The sequence below is a fragment of the Mesoplodon densirostris genome, chromosome 16, assembly GCF_025265405.1.
Source record: "Mesoplodon densirostris isolate mMesDen1 chromosome 16, mMesDen1 primary haplotype, whole genome shotgun sequence".
NCBI classification, from domain to species: domain Eukaryota; kingdom Metazoa; phylum Chordata; class Mammalia; order Artiodactyla; family Ziphiidae; genus Mesoplodon; species Mesoplodon densirostris.
In genome coordinates this window covers 33,660,832-33,680,878 of record NC_082676.1, presented here as the reverse complement: position 1 = coordinate 33,680,878, position 20,047 = coordinate 33,660,832, and the positions used below count along the sequence as shown (strand labels likewise).

The 20,047-nt window shown below is 43.7% G+C and overlaps 1 protein-coding gene across 2 annotated transcripts in view; it reads right to left on the bottom strand.

Annotated features, from left to right (window-relative positions):
• LMTK2 (lemur tyrosine kinase 2) overlaps positions 1-20,047 on the bottom strand; it is an 80,105-nt gene that overhangs the window by 26,829 nt on the left and 33,229 nt on the right. For both annotated transcript variants that reach the window (XM_060120303.1, XM_060120304.1), the window contains exons 4-7: positions 19,418-19,491; positions 15,590-15,708; positions 10,696-10,783; positions 833-969 (exon numbers count right to left, since the gene is read on the bottom strand). In XM_060120303.1, the coding sequence (XP_059976286.1) occupies positions 833-969; positions 10,696-10,783; positions 15,590-15,708; positions 19,418-19,491 (418 nt within the window). The remainder of the gene's footprint in view (positions 1-832; positions 970-10,695; positions 10,784-15,589; positions 15,709-19,417; positions 19,492-20,047) is intronic.

Here is a 20,047-nt window from a genome sequence, read left to right as displayed (position 1 = left end):
AAATATATTCCTGTGCAACCTGCTTTAAAAAATATATAATACTTCATAGACATCCTCCACATCAGTACACACAGGTGCTCCTTTTCAGGTCTTTGGATTGTTAAGAGTTAAATGACTTAAAGTCAACTAAAGAGACACTGCCCGGTTTGTCCAGAGACCTGAGAAATAATTTTAAACATAAATCAGAGCTCAAAAGGCTATTCACAGAATCATCATCTCAGACAGGACTCAAAGCCCTTTGTTGTTTTAATTACGGAAATTACATTGACGATCTGAACAAGATACGATGCGCTCCAGAGAGCTGCAGTTATTCAAGTAGGAACAGAAAGGCTTGGACAGGAACGTGTTATCCCGAACACTGTGCTGCTCACACACAACCCCCGATCACCCCCAGCCTGGCCTGGGTGGTGTTGGTTGGAGACCAATGCTGTGACCTTCTATGAGAAGATGATGTCAGCCCTTCAGATCCCTTCTTCCCATCTCCGGAACGGGAGGTGGGCCACACCGTGAAACCCAGCGGGTAGAGTCGGAGCCTGAAGCTGACAGGAGGAGGATGCAAGACTGGAACTGTTCCCTCTGCACTCTTTCGCATTCTTTGAAATTCTGGGACTAATTTCTAGGCCTTAGGCTGTATTAAGGCACTCGGTTCCCCGGGAACTGGTTTAAATGGAGCCCAGCTCAACCCTTATTCTGACACTGGGCAGGAGAGGACACCTTGTTTATACATCGAGAGTTCACGTTACAGCTGGTCCTCCTTAAGCTTCCTGCAGGGCCTCTTCCCACACTTTTGGGGTCAGCAGTGCCGGAGGTGCACGTGAGCAGAGGGACCCACCTGTGCAGGAAGTGCCGCTTGTGCATGGCCGCCAGCCCCGCCGCGATCTCGCACGCCAGCCTCTGCAGCAGCATGGTCTGCGCGTCCCCCCGCGCCGGCTCGGGCTCGCCACCGCGCAGGTAAGCCTTCAGATCGCCCTGCGGAAACCAGCCCAGGTCAGTTTCCAAAGAGGACCGGGGGAACAAACGAGCATCTCCACACACTCCTCAGCTGACCGAGATGGCTAAGATTACTTATTGGAAATTATTTCGATTTGAGCTTAATAAAGAATAATCTCACCCTGAACAAGTTTGAAATTACAAAAAAGCAATTCTAACCAAATACTTCAATGGTAGAGAAAACACTATTCTCCTTTTAGGATCATTCTAAATTAAACATTAGTTTACCTTTGTTATATAAACACACAGACAACAACAGTTAAAAAAGATAAATTGGCAATAATGCACAATTTAAGTGCAGAAGTACAGAAATTTCCAGGTAACTAAGAGATGAGATGGAGAGTAAAAGAAGTGCCATTCACACCACCTTCAGGGATTCCAGGAGAACATCACATCACAAAGGCCACCACCAAAGCACTCATGAGCAACAGAGAGGGAGATGAGGAAAGAAACATGGGTGGAAGAGGAAGAAAAAGTACTCAGCACCGGTAACTGCTTCAGTTCTCTGCCGGCTTCCCCAGGGCCCTGTGTTGCCCAGAGACCACTGCGAGAAAGTACATTCTAGCCACTCCAGAAAAATTCGTTATGTTAATTTAAATAAGCCTGTCCAAAGGACAGCAGCACAGGCAGGAAAATGGGCAAATTCACATTTAGACACCCAGCACACGTGTTTCAATGCCGAGTACCCCACGTATTCGCACAGGACTCCCCTATCTTATCCTGTTTTTGTTTCATGACTTTAATTTTAGGGCTGTGTCTTGGGGGATTATAGTGTATCTCTTTTGGGAAATACACTTTTGAGGCAATCTTCCACATTCTGCTTACCACATGATTAAGTATTTATTGATGTGATTTAACTCCAAGTTTAAGCTTTATATAATCAGTTAATAAAATTTAGAAAGCAAGCCAACAGCTTTCACTTTTCTTTACATCTGAGTCAAAAAAGACTCCAGAGGAAGGAAATTTTTCTCAACTAATTAAAGATTCTGATACATTTCTTTCTTTTTTTTTTTTTTTTTTGTGGTACGCGGGCTTCTCACTGTTGTGGCCTCTCCCGTTGCAGAGCACAGGCTCCGGACGCGCAGGCTCAGCGGCTGTGGCTCACGGGCCCAGCCATTCCGGCATGTGGGATCTTCCCGGACCGGGTCACGAACCCGTGTCCCCTGCATCAGCAGGCGGACTCTCAACCACTGCGCCACCAGGGAAGCCCTGATACATTTCTTATAACTGCTACTGAAGATAGCAAATTCCTCCCAGAATTAAACTTTAAAACACAATATTCCTTTACTAGCATTTGTCCACACTGAATAATAAATACATTCTAATGTAACTTCTAGGTCCACACCAAGAATCTAAATTCGTTTTCATTCCCAGTTTCCATCATCTTGATATGAACAATAATGTTGACATCAATAACTGTTACCACTGGAGCTTTCGAACGTTTGCCAAGCACTGTTCTGGGAGTTTCCACACCTGCTACCCTCAAATAACTCTCACAATTTAAAACACTTTCCAGATGTGGAATAGGCTTCGGGAGGTTAAGAACTTTGCCCAAGGCCACAGAGCTAACAAACAGTGGGGCTGTACTTCTACAGTTTACCAACTTGTCAAGAAAATTCTATTTGGTGAGTGAACCAAATTAGTATGTAGATCAAATCGATTATTCTGTAAGAATGAGTGTCCAGCAAATTCAAGTCAATCACACAGCTGTGGAGGAGTCTCCCAAACTCAGTGAACTGCTCTGCCAGGGCAGCAGCTGCTCCCCTCGGGACCAAGGTGTGTGCTCGCCCACGTCGCTGTCCTCCTATTTCTTTGCGAATGTGGTGCTTTCCCTTTTTGCTCCCCTAGCAATTACAAGCTGCTCCAGCGGAGAAACAGAAACCTTTTCTTCCCCTTTAAAAATACATGCCCCTCCCCGTGCCAACCCCACCTTCACCCAGGCTAGGCTCTGTCCAGCATGGGAGTGGTGGGAATAAACCCAGCTTTGGGCGACAATTAAATTAACCCAGGAAAACTCCAGCAAAAACCACCAGGCTATAGGCTAATGGGATTTTCATAAGGCAGCTCATATGGAAACGAAATATGAAAACAAAGAGCTGAAGCTTATTTACATTACCAGGGAAATGACCAGTTAAATGCATCTGTCTAACCCCTTTCTTACAATATCCATCTAAGGAAAAAACTACCCTCACACAAAAGTAGGATTATGCTGTGCTGCATCTGGCCACTTCTCAAAACAAACAGAAGCTTCGGGCAAACAGCAAGTACTTCCCAAGTGACTTTGGCCATGAAGGCAGGAATGGCAGAGTGGGTGTAGCTATTTTTCAAGGTTACCTAAAGCATATTCCTTACCACTCACTGTTCTAAAGTTATCTTCTCCCCACAACAGGCCACTCCCCAGATCTCACTAGAAGATAAAGTATAATAAACAGAAGGGGATTTTGCTTCAGACTGCTAACGCTCTGAAAGTTTCCAACTTGGCAAAAACTAAAAGCCTCTCCCAACCCGCACTGGGGGGGCGCAAAGTGAGCGCGACCCCGGAAAAGACGTCTCTAAACTGGGGAGTAAACATGAGCGATTACTGAGGAGCCCATGACTGTTTCGCAAGGATGAGACCTGTGATGGGTTGAGAGGGAGTCTTTCTATGTTCTAGAAAGAGCCTCAGAGCTCTCCTGGCACCACCATTTGAAAGAAAAATCAGCATAAAATCTTTAAGTACAGAAAAAAAATTTATATTATATAAGTACTAAAAATTGACTCATTCTATCCAAAACAGATAAAGCTGTATTTAGATATCTGGCTTATTTTATTTATGTTTTAATGATGCCTAGTGAGTAGACAGGGATTATTACTTTGGTCCATTATTTGAAGAGAAAAACACTGAGAACAGCAATGTATTCTGAACTAAAATAAAGTTTCCTTTATCCAAGTTTTAAAAATTTCTCAGATCCTCCCCAAACTGCGCCCCTCTGCAAAATACTCGAAAAGAAAAATGTATGACACTAGATGGCAGCAAAGTGCTTATACTAAGATCTCAGATACCAGAGCAGCCCCTTGGCCGACTTCTTGGAATGAGTCACTCGAAGACCTTTAGATGGTTACTCACAAGGGTCCTCTTAAATCCCAGCATCAGCTGCCATGAGGGCTTCGTCCAGCTTTTCGCAGGACACTGAGAACAATGAATTAATTCCAACACAATGTAAAAACCCAACAAGTAAATAGCTTTGTAACTGAAAAATTAGTTGTTTACACATTTAATAGAAGGATTTGGGAGGAAAATTTATGTTTTTAAACAAAAATCTGAGGACTTCCCTGGTGGTGCAGTGGTTAAGAATTTGTCTGCCAATGCAGGGGACACGGGTTCGAGCCCTGTTCCGGGAAGATCCCACATGCCGTGGAGCAACTAAGCCCGTGAGCCACAACTACTGAACCTGTGCTCCACAACTACTGAACCTGTGCTCTAGAGCCCGTGAGCCACAACTACTGAGCCCGTGTGCCGCAACTACTGAAGGCCGCACACCTAGAGCCCGTGCTCTGCAGCAAGAGAAGCCACCGCAGTGAGAAGCCTGCACTCCGCAACAAAGAGTAGCCCCCGCTCGCTACAACTAGAGAAAGCCCGCGCACGGCAATGAAGACCCAATGCAGCCAAAATTTTAAAGATTAAAACAGAAAAAAATCTGAGTGAAAGGAGGAAAGAATGGCAGCCACAGCCGCGTGCTGGGTGTCCACTGACAAAATGAAACAGGGAGGTAGGGCGGGAGCCCTGGGAACGCCCCCAGCCTGAGGGTTTCTTAACTCCCTCAAGCCCTCTGACTGCGCCTACTTTTCCCTCCACCACTCGAGTCCCGCCCCACCCCCCAACATCCACACCTGCACAGCACCTTCTGTTATCACGGATTATTCTCCCTGAGCCCATCCCTTTTCTGCTCAAATACCTCTCAGGTGAATCCCACAAAGAATCAGCAAGTGCCCCTCTGCCTCCAAACCCGGTTCCCGCTCCCACCCCACTTCCCTCCCCTCTTCACGGACAGACGCCTCAAAAGCCGGGTCTGCGCTGGCTGGCCTGCCTCCTGGCCCCCCAATCTCTCTCGAACCCCTCGCCCCCCAATAGGCTGGGCTCTAGCTGCTCCTGCTGGGCAGGACCAAGTGAGGGGCCCGTTCCTTCCTTCCCCACCGGTCTCCTGGCTTTCTTCCGAGCTCACTGGCCACTCCTTGCTGGGGCCCCTGTGCTGGACCTTCCCCCTCTTACTGGTCTGTAGGCGTCGGCACGTCCAGGGCTCTGTCTGTGGTCCTCATCCCTCCTCACCGTGACACTCATTCCCGGGTGACTCTATCACCCTGTGGCTTTGAAAATCACCTCTCATACATTTCTCCGGCTCAGACCCCTCCACCTCCTGAGCCCCAGACTCATCTGTCCAGCTGCGGACTCGACACCCTTCCCTAGATGCCCTGAGAGGCACCTCAAACCTAACACGCCCAGTGCAAAGCTCCGACGATCTGCTCCATCTCAGGAAATGGCGTCACCGCTTTCCCAGTGGATCAGGCCAAAACCAAAGTCCTCATTCTTCGAGTTTGCTCTCTCTCTAGACGCCCACATCCAACCCATCACCAAGGCCCGGATCTATTTTCACAAAGAGCCAGGGCCTCGGGGCCCAGGGCAGCAGCCACGTGTGGGGAAGGGGAGCCACTGGCAGGGCCCGGGGACCGGGGATGTGCCGCCCCCACCAGCCGCCCCCCTTCCAAGCCTGATGATGCCGTGTCATTGCTCTGCACGTGTCCCTCTTGCTGGCTCCGAGTGAGAGACACCGTCTACATGCACCTCTGTTCCACGGTAAGCCCATGTCCTTTCTTTTCTACTCCCGCTCCTGAGTGGCAGGGACACATTACCCATCTCTGTATGCCTGGGAGGGTCCCAGTGCATGGGCTTATGTAACGAACTCATTTACAAATAAGACACGGAAATGGACTAGGCATTTTCTGTACAAAAGGCCAATTCAAAAATGGAGGCTTCCCACTGGTGGAAGACAAATGTACAGCCATTAAACTACCTGATATAGAAGTACATAGAATAAAATTAAGTCATCAGTTAAAATCCCCACTTTACCATAAGCAATCATGCGACATCAAGCAAGTCAATTAACCAAAGAAGAGAAGACAGAAAGCCTGGTCCTGAGGTTGGGCATGGGTGTGGCCCCAAGAGGCCCTTCATCTTTTGCAGCCCGGTTTTCTAATCTGTAAAACGAAGAAGACTGAGTCAAGAAGACTCAGTGAAGGAGAAGCAAACACCTCAGGCCCAGCACAAGGCCTGGCACAGGTCGGAGCCCTCCCTCCTCACACCGCCACCCCTGTGTGGGCAGCGGCCAAGCTTCCCACAGCCCTGGGAGCCCGGGACCCTGCATCCCTGCCTCTCCTGAGTGGCTGAAGCAAGCCCGGCCCGCAGAGGACTGTGGAAATCTGCACACGACACCAGGATCGCTCCCTTGCAAAGAAAAGACTATCATCTTTTTGTGTGTGTGTGTGTGTGGTACGCGGGCCTCTCACTGTTGTGGCCTCTCCCATTGCGGAGCACAGGCTCCGGATGCGCAGGCCCAGCGGCCATGGCTCACGGGCCCAGCATCTCCGTGGCATGTGGGATCTTCCCGGACCGGGGCACGAACCCGTGTTCCCTGCATCGGCAGGTGGACTCTCAACCACTGAGCCACCAGGGAAGCCCAAGACTATCATCTCTTGCTTCGGAGTCTGGTGACTGAAGAAACTGCTGACTGTCATGGGAGATGAGACGGAGTGGAGGTGATCTACTTCCTTGTCTTTATCACCTGGGCCTGCAGTCTGGCCTCCAAGTAGTTGGTCTCGGCTTGTCACCTTTCCAGCTGATCTTCCCAGCGGATGCCAACCAGCCTCTCCTAACGCAGTGCTCTCTCACCTGGTCCCCACGCCACCCACTGTGGGACCATCTATCGCCCCCCCCGCCCCGGTCCACATGCACAGTTGAGCTTCCCTGCCTGGCTCACGCTGTTCCTGTGACCCTTTCCTGTGGAGGAAAGTCCATCCACCCACCTGTCCACACTCAGACCAAATGCCACTTCTTTTGTGAAGCCTTCCCAAAGGAGCCAGTGAGCCTAGTTAGAATTGCTACACAGAACTACTCAAAGCTTTAAATTATGATCAATTAAGAAACTAAAAATGAATAAAAATAACTACTACTTCCTGAGCACCTACTATGCCTACAGGGTGGGCAGTATCACTCCCATTTTACAGATGCCTACACTGAGGCTTAAAGAGGTCAGGTAACTCTCCGAGGTGATACACAAGTAAGTGGCAGGACCAGCACCTGAAGGCAGGCCCGCTCGGCTCTATAGGCAGAAAGGGCAGGATCAGGGTGACTCACCCGTGTTCCTGAGAGCACTGGGCACAGCTCTTTGTACTCAACAGGTGCTCACACATTTCTGCTGAGTGACCCTTACCCCCGAACAATCTTGCCCGCACAGACATGTGAGAGCACGGTGGCCACAAGTTACACACCACACCCTGCAGTGATCTCTCCCCTCACGAACACTGCACCATCGGCAGTACACAGCGGTGACTCTGGTCCAGCTACCAAACTCAGAAGAGTTTTCATTTTCTTTCATAAAAATTCTAAGATAAAGTGCTTTTCAGAGACTGGTAATTCCATCTCACAAGGAATGACTTAAGTAAGTGTGAAAATATTCTCTCCTTTCTCCTTAAAAGATGTTATCACTGAGCATGATCACTGCCTGGTGACGACGGAAAAGGCCAACATTCACTCAATAGCTCCTGACCTACTAAGAACATGTGAAGATAGTGGCTCCTTTCACTGTGGCTGCAGCTGCTGATTACCAATCCTGGGCTACAGGCCTCTGGCCTCTGGACCCTGGCCAGAAGGTGCTTTTGCCCTGAATGACGCCCCTCTGCTCAGTCTGGCCTCTTTCTGGGAGGGTTCTGGGCCATCCAGGCTGGGAGCAGGGCTCAGGTGAAGCCAGGCTTTGGGGTGTGCTGGGAACGTCCCTGCAGTCCAGGCTGGAAGGCACCTCTATGGCTCACGGGCCTGACACGAGCTGACTGTTTCTGCTACCTAGTTTCTGCACACACTGAGCCCCGAGGACCTAACTGCAGGGCCAGGGAAGCCCTCTTAGTGTTTCTTTATGAGGTATAAACTATTCCCAAGAAAACAAGGCAGCTTCATTTAAAAACAAATTAGAGGGGCTTCCCTGGTGGCGCAGTGGTTGAGAGTCCGCCTGCCGATGCAGGGGACGCGGGTTCGTGCCCCGGTCCGGGAGGATCCCACATGCCGCGGAGCGGCTGGACCCGTGAGCCATGGCCGCTGAGCCTGTGCATCCGGAGCTTGTGCTCCGCAACGGGAGAGGCCACAGCAGTGAGAGGCCCGCATACAGCAAAAAACAAAAACAAAAACAAAAACAAAAACAAAAACAAACAACAAATTAGAGGGCTTCCCTGGTGGCACAGTGGTTAAGAATCCGCCTGCCAAGGCAGGGGACACGGGTTCGAGCCCTGGTCCAGGAAGATCCCACATGCCGCAGAGCAACTAAGCCCATGAGCCACAACTACTGAGCCTGCGCTCTAGAGCCACAACTACTGAGCCCATGTGCCACAACTACTGAAGCCCTCGCGCCTACAGCCCATGCTCCACAACAAGAGAAGCCACCACAATAAGAGTAGCCCCTGCTCGCCACAACTAGAGAAAACCCACGCGCAGCAACCAAGACCCAACGTAGCCAAAAATAAATAAATAAAAAATTTAAAAAAAACAAAAGCAAAAACAAATTAGAACAGCACTAAAACTAAACCCATTACCTGAACCCACTTAGAAGAAAACACTAAGCTTTTACTATTCCAGGAAAAACAACAACATTGTCTAGTAAAACTTTCAGGAATGGACAAACAGGGTAAAGAATAAGAAAATGCCAAGTACACGAGCTAGTTTTATAAACCACCTCGATTAGCCTGGAAACATGCTACTTCAAGAAGATGGTGATTCCTGCTGTTATTTCTGTTACAGTCACTCATGAAAAACGTTCCCATTGTTATTTATAATCAATATCAGGAGCTTAGGGACCCAAAGAAGATACCATTAAATGTCTCAGAAAAGCAGAACTCTGACAAGCAGACTTGTCTCGTCACATAAAAATGCATCTTTGGTCTTCTTTCCTCACCTGCTGTGTCACCCATCATACTGGTCACCAAGAGCTAGACTAAAAGGAGTTATTTTCATATTATGATAAGTAAAGATCATACATACCATAGCTCTGATAATTCTGAGATCATCAAAACCAGCTACGCAATAAAACTATGAGAAACATCCCTGCGAACTCCTTCCTCTTCGCTCTCGTGCCTCTATTAAATAATCAGGCTAAATGGCAATTATCATGTGTCTGCTCCCTCTAAGTAGGAGACCTAGAGGACAACGACCAGTTTTCTCTCTGGGTCCCTTGAGAACAGCACGCTGCCTTTCTACACCAAGTGTTCAATCAGGAAGCACCCTCCATGACAGGGGAAAACGTGGGGAGGGCACAGAAAAGTAGGATTAACTCTGGTTTCTTTACATGGAGAGAGAGCTTTATGAGGTCCCAGCATCTCTGGAGAAGGGTTAAAATATTGATTAATTTTAGACCTTGTTACACTAAATATGCATGTTGTAACTTCTAGTGTAACCATACACAAAATTAAGAAACAGTATCTAAAATAGTAGATGGGGGAAAACTGAAACAAACAAAAAAATTCAAGAATCTAAAAGAAGCTAGAAAAAAAGCAAAAAAGAAAAGTTGAAACGGGTAAGAAACATAATACACAACAGGCACATAACATTCCAAATATCTCATAGGTACAATAAACATAAATGGATGACCTGTTCCATGTTAAGTGACCGAGACTGACAGGTTAATAAAATTCTAACCGTAAGCTATTTACAAGAGATGTCAACCAGAGAAGAGGATTGACAAGAGATAAACGAGGCAAATTCTAACCAAAAGAAAGCTGGCATAACTACATTAACATCAATAAAAACAGGCTTAATCCTCAGTAACGCTTTTAATCTTAAAGAGATTACATTCATAATGATAAAAGTTTCAAATTAAGGTAAGTTATATCAACTCTAAATTTGGATCCCTGACACAGCAGGGTATCAAAATGTACAAAGCAAAACAACTAGAACTGTAAGGAAAAATAAGGAAAATCCATAATCATAGCAGGAAGTTTTAACATGCCTCTCAATAACTGATAGAAAACTGACCCAGGCTCCCTTTGTCCCTGCCCCCACCCCACAAATCAGAAGGACACAGAAGATTTGAACAGCCTCATAAACTTGACCCAAAAGATCCATACAGACATACTGTACAGATCACCAGAATACACGTTTTTCTCCCCAGCATCTACAGATAGACTAAAACACTGACCCTGGGGTAGAGGTGAACATAGCCTGGAACAGAGCTGAAGCTGACCCAGAGCCAATGAGAATCACTTTGCTCTTATCAGCCACTGAGATTTGGGGGGGTTACTATAATATAGCCCACTGAAAGCTAATATATCAAGTTTATTAATAATTTTTCTTTGGAATTAACTAGCTGGGACAGAAGTAAAAGCAGTCCCTCATCCAGCATTTCTATCTGTCAAAAACACTTTGGTATAAACTTCTGAATATTTGACTTTGAATTTCTACTGAAAACTTACCAAGTCACAGAACTCAAACACCAGAAGATAGGGGATTGCTTCTATACACTGTCCAACACACTGAAGAATATTTGGATGTTGAAGAATACTGGTAAAAATAAAAGTCATAGTATTGTTCATGAGGGAGCAGGCTAGTAAAATTGTTCAAACAGTAACCGCAAATTTAACATTCTTAACGATTTAAATATGATCAACTGAAAAGAGCACAATAAGATTCTATTTAACAGATGTATTCTAAGTTATGTAATGATTAAGTAATTCAAAGCCAATCAGGCGAACATTTTCACAAATTAAAACATCTCCTAACATAAGAATCTTTAACTTTAGTAATTTAACTTTATAGATATCATTTTGAAGAATCGTTTAAAAGAAGGCAAACTATATTCAATGAGCATTTCAATCCACATAATAAAATACTCAGTTACCTCTTAGGCTATCTAGCTTATATACTATTTTCATAAATCACAGTACACACAAACTCTTTTTGGAAAATATTTTGTCTAAAACAAAGTTAAAAAAAAAAGAGATGCCAAAATGGTTTTTTAAACTTCAAAACTTTATTTTGAAGCAATAATGATTTAAGAGTAAGTTGCAAAGATAGTACAAAGAGGTCCCATGTCCCCTTCACCCAGTTTTTCCCACTGGTGACACCTGACACAATCAGTGCAATCCCAAAACTAGGGCCCTGACACTAGGGTGCGGTGTGTGTGTGCTTGCAAGTCCTGTTATCAACATGTGTGGATTTGTGCAACCACCACTCAACAGAAATGCAGAACTGCCCCCCACCACGAAGATCTCCCATGCTACCCCTTTCTGCTACCCCTTTATAGTCACACCGCCGCCACCCCCAACCATTCCTCAGCCCTGGCAACCACGAATCTGGTCTCCTTTTCTATAATGTTCTCATTTTGAGAATACTATGTAAATGAAATCACACAGTATGTGGCCTTCTGAGATTGATTTTTTCACTCAACACAATGCCCTCCAGATTACCCGAGTCACTGCCTGCATCAGCAGTCCCTTCCCTTCTACTGCTGAGCAGGATTCCATGGCTGGATGGACCATAGTTTGTTTAACCGGTCACCTATGGAGGGCATTTTAGTTTTTCCAGTTTGAGGCTACTATAAATAAAGCTGCTATAGATAATCACACAAGAGATTCTGTATGGAAATAAGTTTTCATTTCTATGCGATAAATGCCTAGGAGTGCAACAGCTGGGTTACAAGATGTGATGGTTAATTTTCTGTCAACTTGGCTGAGCCACAGTGCAGATATTTGTTCAAACATTATTCTGGACACTTCTGTGAGGGTGTTTTTGGATGAGATCATCATTTAAATCAGTGGACTTTCAGTAAAAGCAGATGGTGCTCCAAAATGTGGGTGGGCTTTGTCCAAAGAACAAAGACTAGCCTCACCCAGTGAAGAAGGAATTCTGCCAGCAGATGGCCTTTGGACATGAACTGAACAGTGGCTCTGCTCTGGGTCTCCAGCCTGCTGGTCCACCCTGCAGACTTGCCAGTCTCCATAACTACATGAGCCATTTCCCTAAAATAAATTACCTATCTATCCATCTATCTCTCTCTATCCATCCATCCATCCATCCATCCCTCTACCTCTCTATCCATCCATCCATCCCTCTATCCATTCATCTATCTATCTATCTATCTACCTATCTATCCATCCATCCATCCATCTACCTATCTATCTATCTACAGATTCTACCGGCTCTGTTTCTCTGGAGAACGTTGACTAATACATACAGTGGTAAGCATATGTTTAGTTTTTTAACAAACTGTCAAACTGTTTTCCAAAGTGGCTGCACCATTTTACATTCCCACCAGCAATGTGTGAGAGATCCAGTTTCTCCACATCCTCACCAGCATCTGGTATTGTTGCTATTTTATTTTAGCTTTCCTAATACTTGTGAAGTGGTCTCTCATCATGATTGTAATTACCTTAGTTAATGATGTTGATCTTTTCATTGCTATCCATAGATCCTCTCTGGTGTCACTTGATGTCTCTTGGATTGTTTATTTTGTTTTTTACTGTTGAGTTTTGTCTATCTCTCTGCCAAAAACACAGTCCTACTTATGTAGCTATATAAGAGGTCTTGAAATTGGGTCAAATGATTCCTCCAATTTTTATTCTTATTTTTCATAATTGTTTTGGCTATTCTACTTTTGCCTTTATATATAATTTTAGAATAATCTTGTATATAGGTTTTTAAGATCTTGCTGGGATTTTGATAGGAACTGCAGGAATCTGACTGGGAAGAACGGACATCTTCACGAATCTTCCAACCCATGAATATGGTATGTCTCTTCGTTTATTTAGACCTTGATTTCTTTCACCAGTTTCTATAGTTTTCAGCATACAAGTCCTGTACATGTACTTAAGTATTTCTTTTCTGTTTTTGAGTGAATATAAAAGTTATTTTATTTAAAAGTTGGTTTCCACATGTTCACTGATAGTACACAGAAATAAAACTGACTTTTGTATGTTGATCATGCATCCTGCAACCTTGCTGAATTCTCTTACTAGTTCTAGGGGATTTTTTTGAGAGTTTTTAAGTTGCAAACTCCATTTCAATGATTATAGGTCTATTCAAATAACCTATTTCATATTGGGTGAGTTGTGGTGGTTTGTGCTTTTTGAGTAATTGGTTCATTTCATCTACGTTGTCAAATATATATATATATATACGTAGAGCTGTTTGTCCCTTATTATCCTTTTGATGTCTGTAGGGTCTCTTTCATTCCTGATATTAGGAATCTGTGTCTTCTCTCTTTTATTCTGTCAGTCTTGTTAGAGGTTTGTCAATTTTATTAACTTTCCAAACAGCCAACTTTATGTTTCAATGATTTTTATCTACTGTTTTTCTGTTTTCAATTTTATCGACCTCTGCTCTTATCTTTAATATCTACTCCTTCTGTTTGCTTTGAGCTCATCTTGCTCCTCTTTTTTTGGTCCTTTAAAGTATGAGCTTAGGTTATTGATTTGAGACTTGTCCTCTTTTCAATGTAACCCCCCTACAGGTGAGGTGGTGTTTCTTTCTCCCTGCTTTTGAGATTTTTCTGTCTTTCATTTTCAGAACTTTGATTATGATGTGTGTTGGCATGAATTTCTTTGGGTTTATCCTGTTTGAGATTTGATCAACTTATGAATCTGTAGGTCTGTCTTTTCAAAATGTGGAACATTTTCCAGTTAATATTTCTTCAAATACTTTTTCTATCCACTCTCTATCTCCTTACAATCTGGGATGTCTTGATCTTTTGTTCAAGTCCCCCAAGTCCCTGAGGCACTTTTCATTTTTTTAAACCTATTTTATTTTTGTCGTTTGAACTGGGTGATATTTATTGTTTTATCTTCAACTTCACTGACTTTTTCCTCTGTCCTCTCCATTCTGCTGTTGAACTCATCCACTGAGTTTTTACTTTGTTATATTTTTCAGTTCTAAAGTGTCCACTTTGGTCTTCTTTATGTAGTCTATGTCTTTGCTGAAACTTTGTTTTCTTCATTTGTTTCAAGGGTACTATAATTTTTTTAAATATAAATTTATTTATTTATTTTATTTTTGGCTATGTTGGGTCTTCGTTGCTGTGGGCGGGCTTTCTCTAGTTGCGGCGAACGGGGGCTACTCTTTGTTGCAGTGCATGGGCTTCTCACTGCGGTGGCTTCTCTTCTTGCAGAGCATGGGCTCTAGGCATGTGGGCTTCAGTAGTTGTGGCACATAGGCTTAGTTGCTCCACGGCATGTGGGATCTTCCCAGACCAGGGCTCAAACCCGTGTCCCCTGCACTGGCAGGCAGATTCTTAACAACTGTGCCACAAGGGAAGTCCCAGGGTACTATAATTTATTGCTCATTGAAGCATTTTTACAACAGCTGCTTTAAAATCCTTGTCAGATAATCCTAACACCTCTGTCATCTTGGTGTTGGTATCTGTTGTCTTTTCTTTTTTGTGTGTGTGTTTATTTTATTGAAGTATAGTTGATTTACAGTGTTGTGCTAATTTGTACTGTACAGCAAAGTGATTCAGTTGTAAATGTATATATATTCTTTTTCATATTCTTTTACATTATGGTTTATCATAGGATATTGAATATAGTTCCCTGTGCTGTAACAGTAGGACCTTGTTTATCCATTCTATATATAACAGCGTGGATCTGCTAATCCCAAACTCCCAGTCTATCCCTACTCTGGCCCCCCTCCCACTTGGTAACCACATGCTTATTCTCTATATCTGTGAGCCTGTTTCTGTTTTGTAAACAAGTTCATTTGTGTCATATTTTAGCTTCCACATATAAGTGATATCATATGATATTTGTCTTTCTCTGACTTACTTCACTTAGTTTGATTATCTCTAGGTTCATCCATGTTGCTGCAAATGGCATTATTTCATTCTTTTTTATGGCTGAGTAGTATTCCGTTATATGTAACGTACCACATCTTCTTTATCCATTCCTCTGTCGATGGACATTTAGGTCGTTTCTATGTCTTGGCTATTGTGAATAGTGCTACTATGAACAGAGGGGTGCATGTATCTCTTTGAAATTAGAGTTTTGTCTGGGTAACTGACCAGGAGTGGGATTGCTGGACCATTTGGCAACTCTACACTTAGTTTTTTGAGGAATCTCCATACTGTTTTCCATAGTGACCGCACCAATTTACATTCCCACCATCTGTTGTCTTTTCTTACTTAGTTGAGTTCTCTTGGTTCTTGCAAAGATGAGTGATTTCAGCTGAAACCTGGACATTTTGGGTCTTATGCTATGAGACTCTGGATCTTATTTAAATTTTGTATTTTACAAGCAGAAATCCCAAAGGCGTTTTAAACACCTGATTTTCAACAGACCACAGACCATGTTTACAAAACATTCATTATGGTTTACTTACGAGTATGGTTCTCCATTTTTCAAAAAAGTATCGTGTTCCTTTGGGCTCGCACTTGCTTTTAACTCCTTCACTATTACTCTCACTACACTAGTGCCTGTGTAGATCTCTCCAAGGAGCACCTAAAACCAAAGAATAGTTTTTCACTTCACTTCCATCAACATGATAAAGATGTATGTTACACTTACCAGGAAATGGAATACAAGAAAACAAATTAAGCAACAGTCAGATGGCTTTCTATTATTTTAAATTCTACCTCACAAAAAGCTTGGAAAGCTAAAGTATTTTCCTTAAGTTTTAAAACATTCATCAGATGTTTACAACATTCATATATTTATATGTACTTCTTTTCTATTTACTTAAAAATGTTTTATACTTTAACAGAAATTGCCAATGACATTACAGAAGAGTAATTTATTAGTTTGGTTCAAATATAATCCAAATATTTCTCAAAAACACTTCAACTGAGTTGTGTTATTTTGTTATGTCTACTTCACATAGGACAAAGTAAACTGACAAACAGCCAGTGTACAAACTATCATTGCATTATAGCTTTAAAAATCCATGGCATGCCAGTTATTCCAGGCCTTTATCTTGTACTAAAGCTTCTGTCAAAACACAGGGAAAAAACACTCCACTGAAATTAACAGAACACAAAATGTGAATGAAAATAAGAACAAGCTACAAGTGATATATTAAGTATTAATATAGGACAATATAAAGGCACTCCAAAATACAATATTTAAGATGAAAATGATGATGAAGTAAAGATTTTTATCTAATTTGAGAATGGTCAAAACTAAAAGGCTTCCTTTTAAAATAGGTTTCTTATATTTTTATAAAATAGATTAATTTTATTAAAATAGAGAATGAAAATAGAGAATAAGTACCTGAACAGAATTTAACGTTATATTAGGAATATAAGGGCAGAAAAATGCATAGAACAGGAAACTCTGATAATTAACTAAGCCATATTCTCTGTTTCAAATAACCAGTTTGCACAGATATAACAAGCCTAACACATCCATGGTGTCGATTTGCAAAGAGAGGAGAATGACTAGGGGACCAGTGCAATGATCTGGCTCACCGTCTCTCTCTCTCCGTCGCCAGCACTGTTGTCATCCTTGGAGGGCAACGTATGCAGGGACTATTCACTCAACACCGGGATCTCTCAGTTTTCTGACCTCACTCCCGCTCATCTTTCCTATGACCCCATCTCAGCAAACACTCCCAGGGGTCTAGACCTAGCTAGTAATTATGTTATGTCCAAAACCTTGAATTGTAACTTCTTCTCTACCCCTCCTTCCATTTCCAGCTCACTTACTTCAACAGTCGAATCCAACAAGTGCACAATTTGCCCCCCAATCCACTAATGATCCCGCTTTTCCACCCTCCTGTCCTGACTGCAGGCCCCGCTCCCCTCCCTGACAGCTTAAAGCCCACGACCCTTCACTCCCATCACCCCTGCGCCCTCTCACTGAGGTCTATTAGCTCAGCCAAGCCTCAGTGCTGAGGCTTGCCTACAATAAAAAGCATCAAAAGTAGACAAAAGCCATGATGAGTGGTCTCATTTTAAATCTGTGAGGGTCCTCAGCACTGCTCACCACCACCCCCATTTCCCCAGCTGATATACTTTCCCACCTTCTCCTCCTGTTCAAACTTCATGTACATCTTTTCACTCCTGCATTTCAAACGGGCCTCCTGTTTACTGAATAAAATGATCAGAAGTGAACCTGCTCATTTTAACACCAAATCCACCTGCACCTGTGTACACATCCTGTTTCTGCTCCCATTTCAGGAGAAAAACTGTCCCTGTGCCTAAGACCAAGTCCTACAAAAATGCTATGGATCCCTTCTACACTTACACCCCCTCCCACAGTATCAGTCCCCCCTCCCATATATACATGCTAAAATAGCAGCATATACTATAAAAAAAAACAATCAGAAAACCTTCCCTTGGCCCTTGGATGGGCCCAAACAGCTCATAATTTCTCTGTTCCCTTTTAGATTAAAACTCCTCAACAGAGCTATCTAAATGTGCTATCTCCAGTTTCTCCCTGGAACCCACCACACGTGAGGATGTGACATGGCCCTTCTGAGGTCACAAGGACTGAATCTTTTGAGAACACCATGGACTGCATGCTGCTGGGTCCTAATTCTCCCAGCCTCCATCTTGCTCAGTGTGTCCGCAGCACCTACTGCAATTCATCTTCTGGAGCTCCTCCTCAGACCTTCAGAATAATGCTCGTCTCTCCTGTGCCCTCTCCTACTCACTGGCTGACTCTTCTGTCTCCCTCACAGGGTCTCCCTGACTGTGTTGGCCTCCCCGCTGCAGGGCCTCAGGGCTCCCCCTCTCCTCTGTGTTAGCATTCTCGGTGATTTCATCTAGCCTCAAGTACCACCTCTATACTGAGTTCTCCCAAGTTTATATCTCTGTCTTGAACTCTCAATTTGCATTTCCAACTGCCTACATGGTATCTCCATTTGCACATCTGAGAGCCATCTCACCCCTGATGTATCCAAAAGTGAACCCATCTTCCTCCTCCACGTCTGCTTCTCCCTAGTCTTTTCCATCTCAGATCACAGCAACTCCATGCTTCTTGCCAATCGGGCCATAAGCCATCATCCTTAACTTCTTTCCCTCTCCAGACTCCGTATCTGCTCCATTCCAAGTCCTGTGTGCTCCTGTTGGAACCTCGACCTCTCCATGCTATCATCCAGGTCCAAGCCTGCCTGCAACTCTCCCTAGACAATTGCAACAGCCTTCTTACCAATTTCCCTGCTTCCCCGTGGCCCTCTACAACATGGCGATCCTCTCAACCTGTAAGCCAGGTGATGTCACTCATCCCCAGATCCTGGAGCACCTTCCTAGCCCCCTCTGAGGAAAAGTCAAAGTCTCTAAATGCAGGAAACACCTCATGTCCCCTGGCTCCCCTACCCCTCTCTGAGCCTGTCTCCTACCACTGACTGTTTACTGTCTGATCACCCCCCAGCCCCAACTAGAAAATTCAGCTTTGTCAGGGCAAGGGTTCCATCTTGTTTGCTGCTACATTCCCAGGACTCCACAGGCCAGGACTTTACCATCTTCCTCCACATCGTACTCCCAGCACCAAGAACAACGTCTGACACATAACAGGTTTTGCTTAAATGGCTTAGAAGATCTGGTAACTAATAAAGTTTGGACGACATGAAAGATACAGGACAAACAACTCTTATCGGAAAGATGGAAGCATGAGATGGTTGACTACAGAGCAAATACATCTTCTGGTTGTGACCGCCCTGCTTATGATGCAATGATCACTCAGTTACACCCTTTTACAAAGAATGATTGCTCCATCATAGAAACAGTTGTTATAAAAAGATCATTCCTTCTGTGGTAAAAAGATCAACAAAGTGTGTTATTACAGGTCACTTGACAGGCTACGAGAAACACAACAGTTCTTCACAATGGTTTTCATTATAACCATACTACCCATCTATTATAAAGTGGTTTAAGTGTCATAAGGGAAGGGGGAGAAGAAAGAAGAAACAAATAATTTGAGGAGGACAAAAACCTTCTAAAATTCCCGTCTCTTTTCCCTTCTTACCGTTGTCTGCCAACAACTAGAAAAGTCTCTGATATAGAAATAAAAGACCCTCTTAGAAAAACTCACACACCCAGGAATGCTGACACTCACACTTCCACATGGTTTCAGGGGCCAATGGAGAAATTCAATTGGTACCATAGTGTGTAGACAGTATGTGGAATGTCACGTAACACAAGTCTTAATTAGCTTTAAATTCTAAACAGTATAAGTAGGAGGGGAAAAAATGAAAGCGAACAAACTTTACCTTTCCAAACCAGCCATTTCCAATTTCCTGTATATAGTTTAGACTGTGGCGGGCAACTTGAGACTTCAAACCTTCTGTAGGAAAAAACATTGAAAACTAAAGATAAGTATTTAACTGAAATAAATATTAAATATATAACCTATAAAGTACAAACACTAACATAAATTTAATGTTCGTGATAATACAGGTAGAAATAAATACATAAAACATCTCTCTCAAACTAATAATGCCAAAACGGTCTCAAATTTTAAAACTGACAGTATTTGTGAATGAGTATCCTGCCCTGACTTTAAGCTCTTGCACTGAATCCTCTGACCAACTACCCTACTATAACCAGCAGTCACCACCAGTCACCACCACCTCACTGGTCTTTACTCAGTCCTTACTTTTATGGCAGAGTAGGGACCTCTGGGGCTGTCCCTCCCTAGAAACACTGAAAATCTTGTCAAAAAACTGTAAGCATCAACCTTATCAGAACTCTGGAGGGTGGTAAAGGTTTATAGCAACCGAAGAGAACCAGGAGGAAGGCCACTGAAACAGGGAGACTTGCTTTGTGGCCTTTAATTTACTCATGTCCTACCTCCATCGCAGCACATCTTAAAGATGACCCATGTGCCAGAGAGGGGGCTG